At 38.3% G+C, this 17,679-nt stretch overlaps 1 protein-coding gene and 1 long non-coding RNA gene across 2 annotated transcripts; both read right to left on the bottom strand.

The window, feature by feature from the left end:
* Positions 1 to 278: 278 nt before the first annotated feature.
* LOC143858052 (uncharacterized) lies at positions 279 to 1,660 on the bottom strand. Its single transcript, XM_077368644.1, has one exon. It carries the CDS (start codon positions 1,339 to 1,341, stop codon positions 442 to 444), a length of 900 nt encoding a protein of 299 aa, XP_077224759.1. The 5' UTR covers positions 1,342 to 1,660; the 3' UTR covers positions 279 to 441.
* Positions 1,661 to 15,149: 13,489 nt separating this feature from the next.
* On the bottom strand, positions 15,150 to 17,260 carry LOC143857949 (uncharacterized). The gene is made up of 3 exons (XR_013238816.1): positions 17,118 to 17,260; positions 15,860 to 16,254; positions 15,150 to 15,768 (listed from the first exon to the last, which is right to left on the bottom strand). It is a non-coding gene; the product is annotated as an uncharacterized LOC143857949 (long non-coding RNA).
* Between the last annotated feature and the right edge of the window lie 419 nt (positions 17,261 to 17,679).

Raw genomic sequence — 17,679 nt, 5'->3', positions numbered from 1 at the left:
AAAAAAAATAAAGAATAAAACAGAAACAAAAAATAGAGGTGTTTCAATCACTCCTGCCTCTTTCCTAGAGAATTCATGCTTACCAAAGTGAATTGAAATTTTGGGATAGAATTTATCAAGACATCAAAGCAAACCAATGATATTTTATGAAACATGAGTGGATGATGCACCATGGATTTTTCTTATATCAGTTAAAAAAACACTCAAAACCACTCCCATTTTCCCATCCTCAGCATTTCATTGCTCTTAGCCTTTGCTACATTCTGACAAGCTAAACATAAATCAAAACACACAAATTAAAACATAGAAGAAAAAGAACAACACTACAACCAAATTCATTTTTTGTGACACAGACAACATAAACAAGTCAAAAAACTACTACTACTACTACAACAACAACCAAGACATTAAACTGTGGGGTAGTGAGAGGGAAAAAAGTTTTTAAGGAAATGCACCATTGGTTGTGGATAGATCAGACCAAGAAAAAGGTGAATTCCAGTAACCAAATTCTCCCCCAGTGATGGGAGTTGGTTCCAAGATTGATGAATTAGAAGAAGAAACTGCATTGCTGAGAACTGCCTGAGAATGGTCAGTATAGTAATTTGCAGATGATCTGAACCTTCGATAAAGGTCTTGAATTCCACTGTTTTGAACTTCTCCCAACAAGATACTGTTCTGTTGTGGCTGTTGGTGCAACAGTGGTTGCTGATGATGTTGACTGTTCCTCCAGTAGGAACTGGATAGCCCAATAGGAGACTGAGTTAGATGATCAAAGCTAAGGGATCCGCCATTTAATGCACCTGTCACTACTGCTGAATCTGAACCCATGTGTAATGGTCCAATCATAACCCCCTCATCCTTGATGATAGCAGAATTAGGGTTAGGGTTTTGGGTTGCTCTCAGTAAGGCCAACAACTGCGAATTATTCTGCGGTGGTCCCCATAGGATGGGATTGGATGGTGGCAGTTCATGGTCGAACCCGCTTCCCAAATTCGATTTTCCAATGTCGGACGATGCGAGCTTGGATTTTCCGGCATTGGATTTGGCATTGGCGGGGGAGATGCTCGCGCTCTTGCTCTTCCGGCAGCCTCCTCCAATTGGGATGTTGCGGAGTGCGCCGCCTTTCGTCCAGTAACGCCGGCAGGTCTTGCAGAAATGGCGGGGTTGGGTGAGGTTGTAGTTGTTGTAATAGCAGAATTTAGTGTTGGCTGAATCGCATCTTGGGCACCTCAGATTTTGTTGATCCGATGAAGATGAAGTTGAAGAAGAAGACCCTTCAACTAGTCCCCCATTAATGGAGATTTTCCCCTCTCCTCCTCCTTCAAGCAGCTCTTGAATCATCTTTTCTTCTATCTAAAGCAACCCAAAACAAGAAAAGAAAAGATAGTGAATTTTTGAGAGGTAGATAGGTTAGTGTATATGAGATATGAGAGGTGAGAACAGGACTTGCCTTTGTGATTTCAGTTGGGTGTGGTTTTCCCTTTTTTCTTTGTGTTGAAGTTATGGAGCATAGGTTTTTGTAGGAGAAAAAGAATACAGGAGTTGAGGTAGGGAGCTTTAATATAGATGGAAGAAGAAAGAAACCGCTTGTCTAATCCATGAAAGTAGGTTTTGAATGTGTAAAGTGGTTTTGTAGAGAAATAATAGCGTGTACCTTGGTTTCCTGAGCTACCCTTCTTATAACACTCTGTTTACCCTTCTTATAAACACCGTTTCTTATCATAAATCAACCATATTCAAAATATAAAGCAAGGCTATTTTGGGAAATCTGAATTATCAAGTTGTCTTTTTATGGGTACAACTTGGGCTAGGCTCAGTCCGAACCCAACCCGATTTCGGCTCGGGTTGGTGTTACGGTCCTAAGTGGGGGCGTGCCTAGGTATGGGACTAGGTGAGACCTAGCCTGGTATGGGACATGATTAAAGGGCTTAGCCTAACGCGTTCTATCAGCTTTGGAGCTTTTGGCGTATTGGTAAGGTACCAAACATTTGATATCAAAGGCTACGTCCCATGTTCGAGTGTGGAGAGGACTACCTGGAAAAGGCTTCCTTGTAAAAAGCCAGAGTGAAGTTACCACAGAGTGGGTTGCCGCTGAAGGGGCGCGACATGTGGAAAGGGTAACCTAGAAAAAAAGGCTTGAGTAAAAGCTGTCACAGAGTGGGCCACTGAGGACGACGGATGTGGAAGCGTCATGATATGTTACGGTCCTAAGTGGGGGCCTGCCTAGGTATGGGACTAGGTGGGACCCAGCTTGGTGTCAGACAGGTTTAAAAGACCTAGCCTAATTCGTTCCATTAGCTTTGAACCTTCTGCCGTATTGGTAAGGTACCTAATAGTCGGGCTGACATTTCCTCGAGTTGGATTTGGTTAGGGTTAGGAAAAACCAACCAACTTTAATTTAGGTTGGGTCAGGGCTGAGGCCTTGGGCAACCCGATCCAACCCGAACCCGACCCATCCCCTTAATTTTATCATGATTTTGCTGTGATTTCAAATTCTTAGGGTTATGCCTCGGACCAACTCAAACCCAATTTGTTCCAACCCGACCCAACCTGAGCCGATTTTCAAAATCAGGTTGGGTTAGGGTTAAGAGATTTAAAGGTGGGTTTGGCTAGGGTTGACCCGTCAAGGCTCGGGTTGAGGGTCGAGTTTGGTGTCCTTGGGTTGGGCTAGGTGGGCATCAACCCGACTCAACCTGGCCCAAGTCGCACCCTTAGATCTTTTTGCAGTTATGTAAGTGTTTTTTTTTAATGTGGTGAGAATTGAAGTGCTGTTAAATATAGCCTATTTGCTCAGTATTTTATTATTATTTTTGAAAGTGGAGGGAGGGAAAATATGGAATGCAATATTAATTAGTTTTTAAAATAATTGGTTATGGTTCGGTGGGTGATAGAAGAAGAGTAGTTTTCTTCGTGAAGATGCTCGTTCAAAGATAATGATTACCACTTCAAAGAAAAAGGCTAAAGTCTATGTCCCATATAGAAAGGGAATGCCGAAACTTATGGCTTGAATTTAGTTATATCCCCACATAAGAAAGATGATTATTTCACTCGTGTGCTCTAGATAGATCATAATGTTTCTAGCTTGATAATCACATATAAACGTGTGAGTCTCCCAAATTCATCGTGGCCGTCCGTCCGCATCACCGCGCATGGTTACACGGTAGCATATACGTGTGTAGCCTAATTGTTACTTGCAATGGTTCTCACTTCTCAAATGAGGACCCCATTATCTCTAGTTCAATTTCCACATATTTTACCTAGTTAAAGAAGATCTAATTAGGCAGTTGCCCCTAATTAGATCGGGGTATTTTACCTAGTTAAAGAAGATCAAAATTAGCACATATAACCCTATAGAAGCAATTCGTATGAGAGAGAGAGAGAGAGACAATGCAGGTGGAGGTGGGGGCCACATGTCTCACATATGTGCAACAGCTGGTCTAGAACATTTGGATTGGAAGTCTTCATTCACTTGTTAATTAATCTTATTCAAGAAAGGGAATAAAGACTATTGCTTTGAGATAGTAATAATATAAGAAGACAAGCCTACAAGTAGTTCAAACCTTAATTTTGGGATGGGGTGCAATTACCAACTTTTGTTGAATGGTAAAATTTCTGCATTTCAAGCTTTCCTCTCTTTTTTTACTTCTTTTTAACTATTTATAAAAAGAGAAGGTTTGTCTCTCATGGGATATTAGAGTGTACCCAAGGAAAGTTCTATTCCATGAGTGAAAAGTTCAATCATTTGTGTATATTTGGGAATGATTCAATCCCTTTTTTCTCATTTTTTATTTAGAACATATTTATAACTAGAGATAAGTAGTGAGAGAGAAAAATAAAGATAAACATGGGCTAGTGCCCACTAGAAAAAAGAAAATGGAAGCTATAAGATAAAATTTAAAGTCATGTATTCTTTAACCCTCCTAGAGAGCGCTTCTCTGCTTTTTGGTTGTGGAGAATGAAAAAAGATGGAGAATGGTGTTCAAAGAATCCAACCTAGGGGTGCAAGTTTGGCCCTGTTAGCCCTGACCCACCCTGAGCCTGAACAGGGTCAGGGCTGGATTTTCCAACCCTGAGGGTGGGTCAGGGTTCATTTTTTTAGACCCTGACTCAGGTCGGGTCGGGTTCTGGGTTAATGCCTCGGGTACCACCCGGCCCGACCAAAAGTGTTCTATTATAGAATTGAACCATCTATTGATGTTTCTTTTGCTAATGTTTTCTATTATCTTGGATTGGTGTTTCTTTAGATTATTATTATTAATTGTCTCTGTTGTCCGTCATGTTGTTGAATTAATATTGTCTTATTTTGTTCCCTTTCCCTTTCTCTGTTTATTGATCATTTTGTTCTATATGATAAGTGGTTGCTTTATTTTTGGCACTCTTAACAGGTATTTGCACTAGGGCCAATTAGGGCCGGTCCGGCCCTGCCCAGCCCAATCAGGGCCAATCAGGGCGAGCCAAGGCCAACACTCAGCCCTGTAGGGCGGGCCATGGGTTGAGGTTTTTCGGCCCTGACTCAGGGTCAGGGCCGAGATAATGGGATCCGGGGTTGGGCTAGGGTTTTGAAAAACCCGACCCAACCCGACCCTGTTGCAGCCTTAATCCAACCCATTTTGTTCATTTTTATAATTATTTATTTATTTTTTGTTCTTTTCCAAATGCATTTGTTTAGATTGAATTTAACACAAGATCCCATATTACCCTTCAATAGATATTGAGTATCTATAATATTCTCTTCTATTAAATCCAATGTAGAGGGGCCATCAAACTTCAACTGTAACAAACAATACAGAAATCCCACTAAGACTTATTTGAAATTGGAAAAATTGCAAATGGGGGACACCAAAATACGAGAATTGCCAACAGGGAACACTCTTTTGAAAAATTATAAAAGGGGGTCGAAAACATGTTATCAAGTCTAAAAAGTGGTATCAAGTATGTAAACAGTGAAAACCTGACCAAAATGCCCCTACCGGTTATCAAGTCTAAAAAGGGGTTGTCAACTCTACAAGGGGTTATCAAGTACGTAAGCAGGGATTATCAAGTTCGTAAAGACTTGATAACCCCTTGTGAGGCTCAATAACTCTGCTGAGAACTTGATATCTCTGGGCGAGATTTGATAACATTGTTTAGGTTAGAGTTGTTAAATTATATTTAGACTTGTTAACCAGTTAATAACACCATTTTAGACTTGATAACCTCTAGGGGCATTTTGGTCAGATTCTCCTGCAAATTCCGTTTTCGGCCCCCATTTATAATTTTTCAAAAAGAGTGTCCCCCATTGGGCAAATCTGCACATGCAAGGCGTGGGTGGTGAGAGAGTAAAAGAAAGAAACTATACAGAACACATACCCCTGTTCTTCCTATAGGCACCCCCGCTCTTTTGCTTTTACCTCGAAAACATCCTGCCAAAAGCATAAAAAAACGAGAAGACGGGTCACAATCATTTATCAAAAGCATAAAAACAGTAGAAGGTGGGTGTTCTTATAAACTACAAGGGGCTATCCTAATCATCGCTGTACAGAAAACCTTAAGCTACGTTTGGTTGCGGGAATTTTTTTGATTCTCGGGACTTTTGTGGAATTTCCGTGGGCCGCCACGTGGCGAGGTAAAAAATAAGTGGAGTCCCATACACATTTTGTAAGATACCCGACCGCGCGTGCCGTCCGGAACGCGAGACGTATAGGAATAAAGACCGGCACTAAAGCACTGCCGACTCAGTAGAAAACGACAGGAGAGAGAACTGAGTCACTGACTCGGTCTGCTTTTGTAAAGATAATAGATGAGAAGAAATGGAGGGGGCAGAGAGGTGGGCAGCCCGGGTAACAGGAGACAGAGACCATCCTCGATGACCGGGCAGCTCGGTCTGTCTCTATCACCTACTTTGTCTTTAACCCCTCCCTTGACTCAGTTTCCTTTCCTTCCCAGTCACTCTCAATACCACAACCCACGCGTTTGTTTACTTAAAAAATATACGCTCTCATGCGCATCCATGCGTACATGCACGCATGTCATACTGAAAATGCAATACCACATATACTGATATATATACAACGCCCCCCGCCGGGCCTTGACATGACTAACACCATGCATGGGTGTGATTAGGGGTGTTTGGGCTCGGGCTCGGAAGCTCGCTTGAGCTCGGCTCGGTAAAGGCTCGGCTCGTTAAGAATTTAATATCGGCTCGTTAAGAATTATATATATATATATATATATATATATATATATATAATTTTATAAGTTAAAACCCTAAATCCCTTACAGGTTATGTAATTATTTAATTTGAATAATTTAATTGTACATGACAAGTCCAAAAAAGCTCAAAATATGTAGGATTTTGGAGCCCAATTGGCCCATTAACTAGCTCATTCAGGGTCGTGAGCCGCTCGTGAGCCTGACCGAACCGAGCTCTAAGCTCAAGTGTTGAGCTTAACGAGCCGAGCCGAGCTAGGCCAAGCTCGGCTCGGCTCAGCTCGTTTACACCCCTAGATGTGATGCCCACATTCCCATTTGGGCCCCACCCTAGTTCCCCACTTCAGCTACACTCCAGCTTTTCTAGGGTTTCCCCCATCGGTTTGTACGTTTTGGTAATTGATCTTTGTTTATGATTTTAGAAGGACTCTCTCTCTCTCTCTCTCTCTCTCTCTCTCTCTCACTATTACTCTTCTCTATTTTGAGAGCTAAGCCATATAACAAAAGAACATAGTTTATAATTCCATTGTTTTTGAAAAAATAAAAAATGTTTGTGTTATTTATGAGATGAGGGTATTTTGGTCATTTTCTAAATGATAGGGGTATTTAGGTAATATTGTATAAAATAGGGTTGTTTTTGTTATTTTTAATAAGATTTTTTAACTTCTATGAGATGAGGGTATTTTGGTCATTTTTGATGAGGCAGAGTATTTTTGTCATTTTCTCATAAGGTAAGGATATTTATGCCATTTACTATGAGATAAGGGTATTTTGGGTAATTTCAAAAGATATGAGTATATATTTGGGAGGTAAGGGTATCTTGGGTAATTTTATTAGATATGAGTATATATTGGTGTCCTAGGTTTTTTTAAAATTATTTATTATTTTTCTTTTCTTTTTTTCATTTTTCTCAACCAAATATGGTTTTGTGTAAGGGTATTTTGGTCATTTTCTATGAGGTGAGAGTATTTTGGTCATTTTTCTATGAGATAAGGATAATTTAATCATTTTCTACGATATAGGGGTATTTTTGTCATGTTAATGAAATGAGGGTAGTTAGGTCATTTTCAATGGCATGGAATATTTTTGGTCATTTGATAGGGGTACTTTGGTAAAATATGGGTCTTTAGGAATTTTTTTTTCCTTTTTAGGACTAACATATTTTTTGCCCCGATAAATGAAATTTCATCTCTCATCTAGAATTTCACTTACCCTCATTTTCTAGGTTAAAGTCATAAATTGGGATTGTTTTTGTCTCGGACAGCTGTTCAACAAATGTTGAATAAGCACTTGTCCTCGAATAAGATATGCCTCCCAAAAATTATCCTGAAATCAAGCAGGCCCTTCTATGTTTATCATGTAAGTGCTCTATAAAAGCATACTTTGATATTAAATGTAATCAAGCAAAGTTTAATTAGTTAAGATATTCTATATTTTCTACAGTTTTGATATAGGGAAAAGAGATTATGGAAAATAATTTATTGAAACTAACATTCCATGAAAAAAAAATCTATGGTCTAGTAGGTTTGTAATTTTCTCTGAAAACGAGGAAATTTTTTAAAAATCCATGGAAAATAAGTTTACCAAACGATGAAATATTCATTTTTATGGAAAAAAAAAAATTTCATTACCATATGGTGTCTTTATCCCTTGGATGGCCTAGATTCATTGATAACAAACCAACAAAATGTGGTCAATAATAGAAGAGAATGTCACTTTTGGGTGTATACACCTCTTGTGATCATAAGTTTTTTTCTAAGCTATTGGAGACATTTTTGTGTTTTCTTGTGGCCTTGGTTTAATACCATGCATGAATAGAATAGAAAAAGGAAGGTTCCATGAAAGAAGGGAAATAGAGGATTCTTCTGAGGTGAACCAAGGCCCACATCAACAAACATAGATAGAATGGTTATCAGTGATGGGAACTTTAATAGGAGGGTTCACCTGATAAAAGCTGAGATGGAGAAGATCCCTTTCTGATCATGTCCCTCGTCGGCATGTGGGTGGACGCCTATTGGACAGCGCAACGTGCGAAGATCCAGCGATTATGAGTTTGCAGTGGGAGAATTTTGATCTGACATGTTGGAGGACCCTATGCTCCAAACTGGCTTGATCCAAGTGTGTGTACTCTGAACAAACATAGGCTTTGGGTACAGAGGGGAGCTTGGTTAGATGCCTCTTTTTATTTTATTTTTACATAATCTAATCTCTTTATCAACAAGGATTAAACTAATCTTTTCAACTGTTTTCTTTAACAATTCTTATCTGAAAGGCTTCAGTTTCCATGTGAAGATCCCATATCTTGTGATCAGAGTAGAGGTATCTGAATCAATTTCATTGAAAAACTTAAGTCATCATGCACATCATATGTTCTTCTCGTAATCCACGTTCTTCTTCTCATCAACCAATGATATTAGACTTCCAAAAAACTAACAAACATGCTTTTGACAGAACTGAAAGAGGAATAGAAACAAGCCAACCTACTACAGGGCAAAAGCGAGATGCAAATTGAGTTGCAACAGCCCATCCGCAAAATACTTTCTTCAATGGACACTAGCAAATCCCAAAATTAATAGGCTGCCAATACCAAAATAGGGAGTGTGGATACATTTCCTTGCTCTAAATACTTTACTTTTGCCCAACAGGTGGGTTCTTTAAATAGTGTTTCATGTATGAAATCTAATGGCTGGTGGAATTTCGGCAAAATAAATTGTTTAAAAACACTGGTGGAATTTACAATCTGATCATTGGTTCTTGTTCAATTCAGATGATCTCGTAAGTTCATGCCTTATAAGCAATAATTGGTTCATCGTGATGCTTAATTATCAGCTAATTGGTCATATTTGGTCAACAATTCCTCGAAACAGGCTCCCCAAAGCCAGAGCTAGGCCTGTGAAGTGTGAACAGACTTGAGCCTTTGGACATGACTTTAAATGTGTGGGATACCGCAAGATGATGTGGGTCTATTGGAGTGTCTCATGTGGGACACAGAAACAGTCCTTAATTGATTGGATGGGACCCAGACACTGTTGAAAAAGTCCAGACATAGTGTCCCAAATTTGAATATATTTTCTTAGAGGAATGATAAACTGAAGGGCGCCCTTGCAAAAACAAGAAACAAGGGCGCCCCCATTGGTCCATCTTTACATTTAAACTTTATCTAATCTGGGCCATTTTAGGTTCTTGATTAAATGTAAAGATAGACCAATGGCGGCAACAAGGGCGTCCCCATTAGTCCATCTTTACATTTAAACTTTATCTAATCTGGGCCATTTTAGGTTCTTGATTAAATGTAAAGATAGACAAATGGCGCCTTTGCAAAAACAAGCAACAAGGGCGCCCCCATTTCTCCATCTTTACATTTAATCTAGAACCTAAAATGGCCCAGATTAGTTAAAATTTAATTAAAGAAAAAGGGTGTCAATATAAAAATAGGGTGTGTATCAGTTCCCATCACGAAATTCTTCTTGTCTACTATTCTAAGGACAAGACTACTTTGGTTTTGTGATTGGAAGAAGAAATAACAAATCCCTAAATATAAGGTCTTAGTGAGAAAGAAAAAGGTTGCTATTAGTTGTTACAAAGCAAAAGAGAAGCAGAAAAAGGTCTTAATACCATGAGAAGCAAATCAGTCAACAATCCATACCCAATCCCCAAAGCCCCTCTTTTCTCATTCTCATCTACAATCTCATTCTCATCTACATGATTGTTGTTCTCCATGTACATATAAAATTTTTAAGGGGAATGCTAATTCCACCCATTCTTGTTTCTCATTTTTTCAAAAAATGGCTGCATTTCCACCTATACAGTTTCTATTTTTCTTTGTTTTCATGTGACAAGAGTGGAAATGCTGAGAAATGAGGTGGAAATATCATTTTCCCAATGCCCTGTTTTGATTGCATGATTTTTCTGGAAAAGTTTGAAAAAGAAATTTTTTCCCCCAGAATTCAATGTTTTTCCATTGATTATACAAGAAAGAAGTGACTTGAACTACCACAGTTCAAGATTTATTTTCAGGGTCCTTTAATGTATAATGGTATCCCTCTAAATAAGCAGTATCCATATTATTTTCCTCTAGATTAAAGAAACAGTAGATTTTCCTAGGAAAAAATTTTCTGCGAGAAATGATTTTCCTGCAATCCAAACAGGACATAAAAACTAATCAATTTCATCTGCCTTTGATGTGTTGCTCTCTTACCCTAAAATATGTTTTCTCTATGATTAGAAAGCCATTAAAAATTCCTAGTATTCTAACGTTTTACACGCCATGATGCTTAATGGCATCAATACCCTGAAGAAATAGAAAAGCAACAACTCCAAGTTCACATAATCACCTTTTCAAGAATTCATATAATCATGTCTGTAGATCCAGGGGTTAAAGTTCAAAGACCCATGAATCAAAGTTCTAAACATGATTAGACTACCAAAACAAAGATGCTTAACGAGCCATCATTAAGCGCCCACAGTTTATACATCGTAAAGCATCAGAATTTCGATACGTTTATCGGCAAAAATATCTTTAACGCATCGAAATTTTGATACAGTTATATATTGACAAAAATATCCCGCCACTCTTTTCTTGTGGAGAAAGAGCACTAACTCATTCTTGTTAATGAATTTCTACTTCCCAGATTGCCCGTAGATGCAGGCCAAGTGTCGAACCTTGTAAATCTCCTGTCTCTTGATTTCTTATTGTATTTCACTACAAACTTGAATTGTTGCAAATGCTTGTTTGGGCCAGTTTCGTGGGTTATGAGGAGGTTGTTTCTTTTTTCTTTTTTTTTTTGAAATATGATAAGTTTCATTAAAATATGTTTAGCAATCATATTAGTATATGATGGCTAGGGCATACCCAAAGCCAAAATGAAGTGAACAGGAGATGAGTTACAATCCTTACAACTATTCCGTAAGCTACCCATATACAATTCCACTATGGTTGCTCAAAACCAACTTGTTAATGCTGCAAAACCAAATATCCTCCCAAAAACTTGAACACTTATAGATAAACTGCTGTCTCCAACAACCCGACTTTTGTGTTAAAACCTTCAATATGATCCTCCAAGGTCCTCCAAAAAACATAGCAATACTAACGAATACCAGATGAGAGCCTAGGCGAAAGAACGAATCTCTCAAGCCATAACTATAGGATATCTGGGATATAACGAGCTTACTGATTGTTATCCTTCAGAGATGATTACAGATTGTTATCCTTTAGAGATGACTATCAAGATATCCATTGCCCTTTCGCCTTGAGCAGTCTGCAGAAACCAACACATAAAAAACAAACTATCTGTACCCAAGCACTCCCCAAAATAGAGCAAAAACTCCATAGAGCTAAACCAGGAGGTTGTTTCTTATTGCTTGCTTTGGCTAGTTTCCGGTAACAAGTGGTATGCCGCGTGATATTTGTTGTCATAATTTAATGAGGATTTAAAAAGTTTTAGTGGGGTGGTTAGTTCATGGAAAGTAGTTCTAGATGTGAATTGGGTTATGATTTGAAATGGGTCTGTCATCTTATGTTTTGGGGTCACTTAAAGAGAGTCTTATGAGGATTAAATGTTGAATCTGATTACTCTTTTGAGAGAGGTGATTTTTTGCTTGTTTGTAATTGCTGGTGTTGCTCCGGTGAGAAGAGGCGACTCGTGCCAAATTGATGGAGTAAAAAGAGATAGGGGCAGACCGAAAACAACTTGGGTAGAAACATAATAGAGAATATGACCTTGGATAGGATAGAATGGAAGAAAATGATCCATGTAGAAGAACCCAACTAGAACTGTTCTAAAACTAGGATTAGAGCCGGGTAGATTCCTTTTACCTTCTTCATGAATTGTTTGTAAAGGATTCATTTAGCCGACCCCAACAGGTTTGGGACAAAGGCTTTGTTGAGTTGAGTTGAGTTGTAATTGCTGGTGTTTACACATTGATTTGTCTCTCAAGATGAGAGGTGTCATGTTTTGAAAAGTGCCACCTGACACTTTATATTAGTAATAAGTAATTTTAGATAGCATGGGATGGGTGTATCTACCAAGAAGGGGGTATAAATATCAGTTTCCCTGTAGAAACAAGATTTAGGCCAGCCTATCAACTATGAGAATTGTTAGTGTTCAGACATGACTTGAGGCACTTGCTTTTCAAAATCTGGAGAAGATTGTGGCTTGACAGAAAGTCATCTTACTAAATCAATGTCATAGAAGTAGAAGCTATTCCAGGCAGTGTTTAAAAACATGGATGCGGAGAGGAACGCGGCTGAAGAAAATCCTAGTTGAGTTGGCACGACCCAGTCGAGTACTCGGTTGACGTGGCTGAGTACTTGGTTGGCGTGGTCATAATTTTGGGAGAGTTAAATGAGTTTTTATTGACTCTGTCGGGCAAAACGCAGAATGCGGCGACTCGGGGGAGTCCACGATGAAGCAAGAGAGTTTTAAAACTATGATTGCAGGGTGATCCTCATGCTAGAGAAAGATACCTGATTTAGAAAGATTAGACATTGAAGGAGATCAGAGCCACTAAATTCAACCTATGATGGTACCAATAAAATTGGGCTGCCCAATTTTATGTCATAAAAGAATGGATACACTACTCTAAGAGAGTATACTGGGATGGGGCCATCTGGGTTTTACTTGATAAGCAACTACCTTCATTACACAGTTCATTGATCGCGGGATCATTCAGGTCACTCTGGATCATATATATTGTTGTGTTTATACTTCATACACAAACTTGTCTTGTAATTCATATGGAATTATGATGATTATTGTGTTTATACACAAACTTGTGTTGTAATTCGTATGGAATTATGATGATTATTGGCATAAGTAATGCATGTACAGTATTATTTATTACATGGATGCTGTGGTGTTGAAGTTGGTGTTCTTGATGTGGGAGTGCAAAAACATTTCTCTACTGCAGACAAATAACAAACACGGAGTCAAGCACGTAGCAAATGTCGACCAAACAAGGATCCATTAATTGTAATTTGAGTATGATAGAACTTAAACATATTTTGCTTACAGTGAAGTTTGGTGTGGGGAGATGCCCCTTCAAGTGAAGTTCCCGGACCTTTTTTACTGTGGCCTTGGACAAGGAGTGCTTGGTCAAAGATTGTGTTTCAAAGATCTGGCTTAGGTGTAAGCTAGAGTATTCTGTTGAGAACTTGAGACAATCCACCGGGCAAATCCGATCCGATCGTACACAAATAAACAGAAAAGTAAAACAAGAATACAAGCCACAAGATGAAGACCGAGATTTTACGTGGTTCGGCCATGATGCCTACATCCACGGGCAAGAAGAGACCTTCCACTATGAGAACAGACAATATACAAGGATTACAATGGATTAACACAAAACCCACAAACCTGAAACCCTTTCCTTGCTTCTCAACCAAGATCGTACACAAGAGAAGCCTGAGGAAGAACCCCAATAGAAAACCCAAGAAAAACCTTCTTCTTCTTTTCTTCTCTCTCCTCTCTTATCTTTCCGTCTCTCTTTTTGTCACTCTGAAATGCCCTAGCCACCACCCTTTGGTAAGTGAGTAAAAGGAACTTTATACTAGGTAAACGAGGCAACTTTCCCAACATATTCAGTACCGTAGGAATTTCTTTGATAAAGAAACTGATATAGTTGCCAGTCTTCTAGAGCTCCTGACTTTTATCAATTTGGACCATAGAATCTAGCAGTTTTTTTTTTTCATTCATTCTTTCTACAACCAATTTTGCATCCATCGTGGGAAAACGAAGCGCAGAGAACTATCCCTCATCCCACCCACCGCCACCAACCAGTTTGTATTTTCGCTTGGACGGTGTGCCTCAACAAAATCTTTGCGGAGGACCATTTGAGAAGTCAAAGGATGATCCCCTTTGCCACGAGGCAAGAGAATCCATAAATCATATTTTTATTCATTGTAGGTTTGCTTAGGAGATATGGACCTTCATGTTTCATTTGTTCAGCATCGTCTGGACTCTTCTTGCCATCCTCTGGACTCTTCTTGCCCACATTGAGGACCTACTTGAGAGTTGGTACTTCGCTCCTTTGGCTATGAGGGGACTGAATTAGAACCCTATAATGTTTGGTAAGTGATACTCTTAGGTGGTTTAAGCATCCAAGAATTCCTTTCTAAAGTAGCAATAAAACTGTTCTTACTCTGAATGTAAAATCCCATATTTCTATATACTTGTTTTTGAACAGATATATATCTATATACTTTAAATCTCAAACATTAACTATATAAAGCGGACAAATAATTGAAGGAATATGATCTTATTCAAAATAGTTAGACAGGCAATCCCACCATTTTACTTCAAAGTGGGAATGTGTTTCACATACAAAGGTGGTTAAAAATGTATGATTTGTGGACATGGATAGGAGTGTCGCATGTCCACACAGACACGTAATCTCGAACACGGCGAACTCCCAAAATTTAGAAACGGGGACACGGCTAAAATAGAAAGTACATATAATCATAATTTGTGGACACGGATTTGTGTGCCGAGTTTCGACATGGATACGAGGTCTCTGCAATGGCAACCCCTAAAAATCTAGAAATAGTGTCGCGCTCATACACATGCATACATATAAAGTTATTGATACTTTTAACAATACATTTAAAAGTGTCTAAAGGAGTGTCGACACGTGCGGACATGGGTGCCGTGTCGGACACGACACGGCACGTGTGTCGGCAATGAATTAAAAGTGTCAGCTAAATCATAGTTAAAAATTAAGAAACATCAAACAAGAGAAGTAAGCTTTGGTGGGAGTAAAGGGTGAAATTTTTTTGTGTGATGCCATTAAAATACATATCAAAGCCACCGAAACCCCTAATTCATTAATGTTTTGAGACAAAACTGAAGGTGAATTATCCCATTAAAAAAAACTGAAAGGCGAATTATCATTCTGCCTAAGTTTTTTATGTGAAAACTAACCACAGATAGGTGTTTGCATTATCCAAATGCTCATAACAAAATTTGAAGTGCTGGAAAATACCTTTTTTTTTTTCTGTAGGTAAGCTGGGATTGAACCTCCAACCTCAATGTTGAAGAACAAAGCCTTGGCCATTGAGCTAGAGGATCAATCCCTAAAATTTCCTTACCACAGTGTTAAGCTGAATACATTATCACACTATCTCTTCATAAGCAGTACCTAGACAAACAGAGTGTGGATACATTTTCTACTCCACAAAAGCCAGGAACCCTGTGTTGCCCCTTTTTCTTTTTTCTTTTTAATCAATTAAGGAGATGATGTTTCCTAACTCCAAATATGCATGACAAACAGTAATACCTGCTCCATGAATCCTTCACAAGTCATGATTGCTTCTTCTTCTTGGGTTGAATTTCATCTAAGGATATTGCGATGGTTGTTATTCCTTCACAAGTCACGATTTCATCTACGGGTTGCGATGGTTGTTTTTCGAGCATTTCGAGGTCTTCTATACCACAAGATAGCAAACCATATAGTCCTCCATAGTACACCATTTGCAAAGTGTGGAACAAATATGCGCCCCCCATATGGATAGTATGGACCAGCCAATTTGAGCAACGTGAAAAATAGTGCAATTGACAGTTGATGCCAGAGAAATTCTCCTTCCTGATATACAAGCCACTAGCAATAAGCATATGAACTCCAAATTGAATCATAACAAACTCATTAAAATAGAAACAAACATGATTTTCTCAACCTTGAGGTATGGAGTTATTTCTGTGGCCGTTTCATTCAAAACCCCAGCAATGGTAATACCAGCAAGCAAGGGAATGGGAACGAGAACCATCCTCCTTTCATGTGCACAATAAGACATCTCACTTATTATTATTGTTTTTTTTTTAAAAGTACTATATAGGCACAATAATAAGACATCTCGCTTATTGATGAAATTGCAAGCAATGGTATACACAAGTACGTGGCAACTGCGTAAACAAGTTCAAGGAGGGTGTAAAAAAAAATTCTCTATAACTTTGGCCCATGGAAAATTCTTGACAGGATGAGGCAAACTCTCCCAACATTGTTCCATTGCAACCATCAATTTATCCAAATTCAATTTTATAGGGCCATCAAACTGTCCTGAAGTCACATTTGCTGCGCATAAAAAATGCCGAGTATTCAGAACTCCCGTGATAAAGCTCACGCTCACGTAGTGGTAATGAGTTTGTGGCAAAGGTGACACCCCCTCATAGAACAAAAAAACAGAAATATATGAACCAAGAAAAATGTAACAGAAAGGGAAAAGAGAAGAAATAACAGCAACGGTCGGAATCCTATATAACAATCAAGCTATAATAAGCAAGATTCATTCCAGCAAACAAACCAAGACGCCAACTCAAAAGGTCATCAATTTGACAAATAGACAAGAACCTCAACCAATCGAGCAGAAACCCATTTGTAAATTTAAAACCATGCCAATTAAGTGAAAAATATTCTAGACAGACTGAAGAAAGAACAGCTTCAACAATTCAAATTTCATTACCTGGATAAAAAAATATCAGGAATTTCAGGTGCCAAATAGAAAACCATTGATCAATTTCCATTTCTTAAATATCCCAAATTAGAAGCTGAACATGGGTCTCAACGAAGCTAACAAAAATCTACTAACCAACTAAACACCCAATACACTTCACACACAGATAGTAACACACCTTCTCAATCAACTAAACAAAACCAACATTTCCATTGAAGAAGTAGACAATTTCAATAGGAATAGAAGCATCTAATAAGCTATGAAAAAAAATAAAAATAAAGCAACCCAATTTTACCAGAAAAAATAATAGAATTCCCTCCCACCATTCAAACCAAAAATTTATGAAACAACAAATAGAAGAAAGAAAAGCTCACAAACAACAGAAACCCAAATTTGGAACAAACCCACATTACAAAATATGAAATCAACACGCATAAAAGTAGTAGTAGGAAAAAAAACAAGAAGAGAAGAATAACGGGCTTGCCTTGAATCTTTCCAGAAATGGCAAATGAGTTCGAATGGGGTTTAGGGTTTAGGGTTTGAAAGAGAATTTGCTCACTAAAAATCCAACACTAAGTCCCTAAAATCAAAAAATATGTAACACTTGTTATTGAACATTAATACAAGTTATTTTTTTTTTGCTTGATTAGTCTGTATCTTTGGGCCATAGAAGATCTAAATGGCTGGCTATCAAATGAACGGTTCAGATTATTTAAAGGTAAGATCAAATATACTTAGTTGAGGTATTTTCCTTAAAATTACAATTGATATATAGGCTAAGATTTTGATAATAAAGTGGAAGTGTGGAATTATAGGCTCTTAGGGCCAATTTGTTTGTAATCCCTATCACACTTCTTTTTTAAAAAAAATAGAGAGAAATTAGTCAAAAAGTCTAACTTTCAATGATTAATGGGAGTTGGTGCGGAGCCGGAATATCCACCAGAGGGGGCAAAGAATGGTTGTTATTTAATAATCAACAATTAATTAGAAGCGCGCACACACACAAAAAGGCACAAATTTCAATTTAATTTTTTAATTAAAAAATC

The sequence above is a fragment of the Tasmannia lanceolata genome, unplaced genomic scaffold (assembly GCF_043159265.1).
Source record: "Tasmannia lanceolata isolate RefF3 unplaced genomic scaffold, GAP_Taslan_0.1 ptg000025l, whole genome shotgun sequence".
Taxonomy (NCBI): domain Eukaryota; kingdom Viridiplantae; phylum Streptophyta; class Magnoliopsida; order Canellales; family Winteraceae; genus Tasmannia; species Tasmannia lanceolata.
This window is presented reverse-complemented; position numbering and strand designations above follow the sequence as displayed.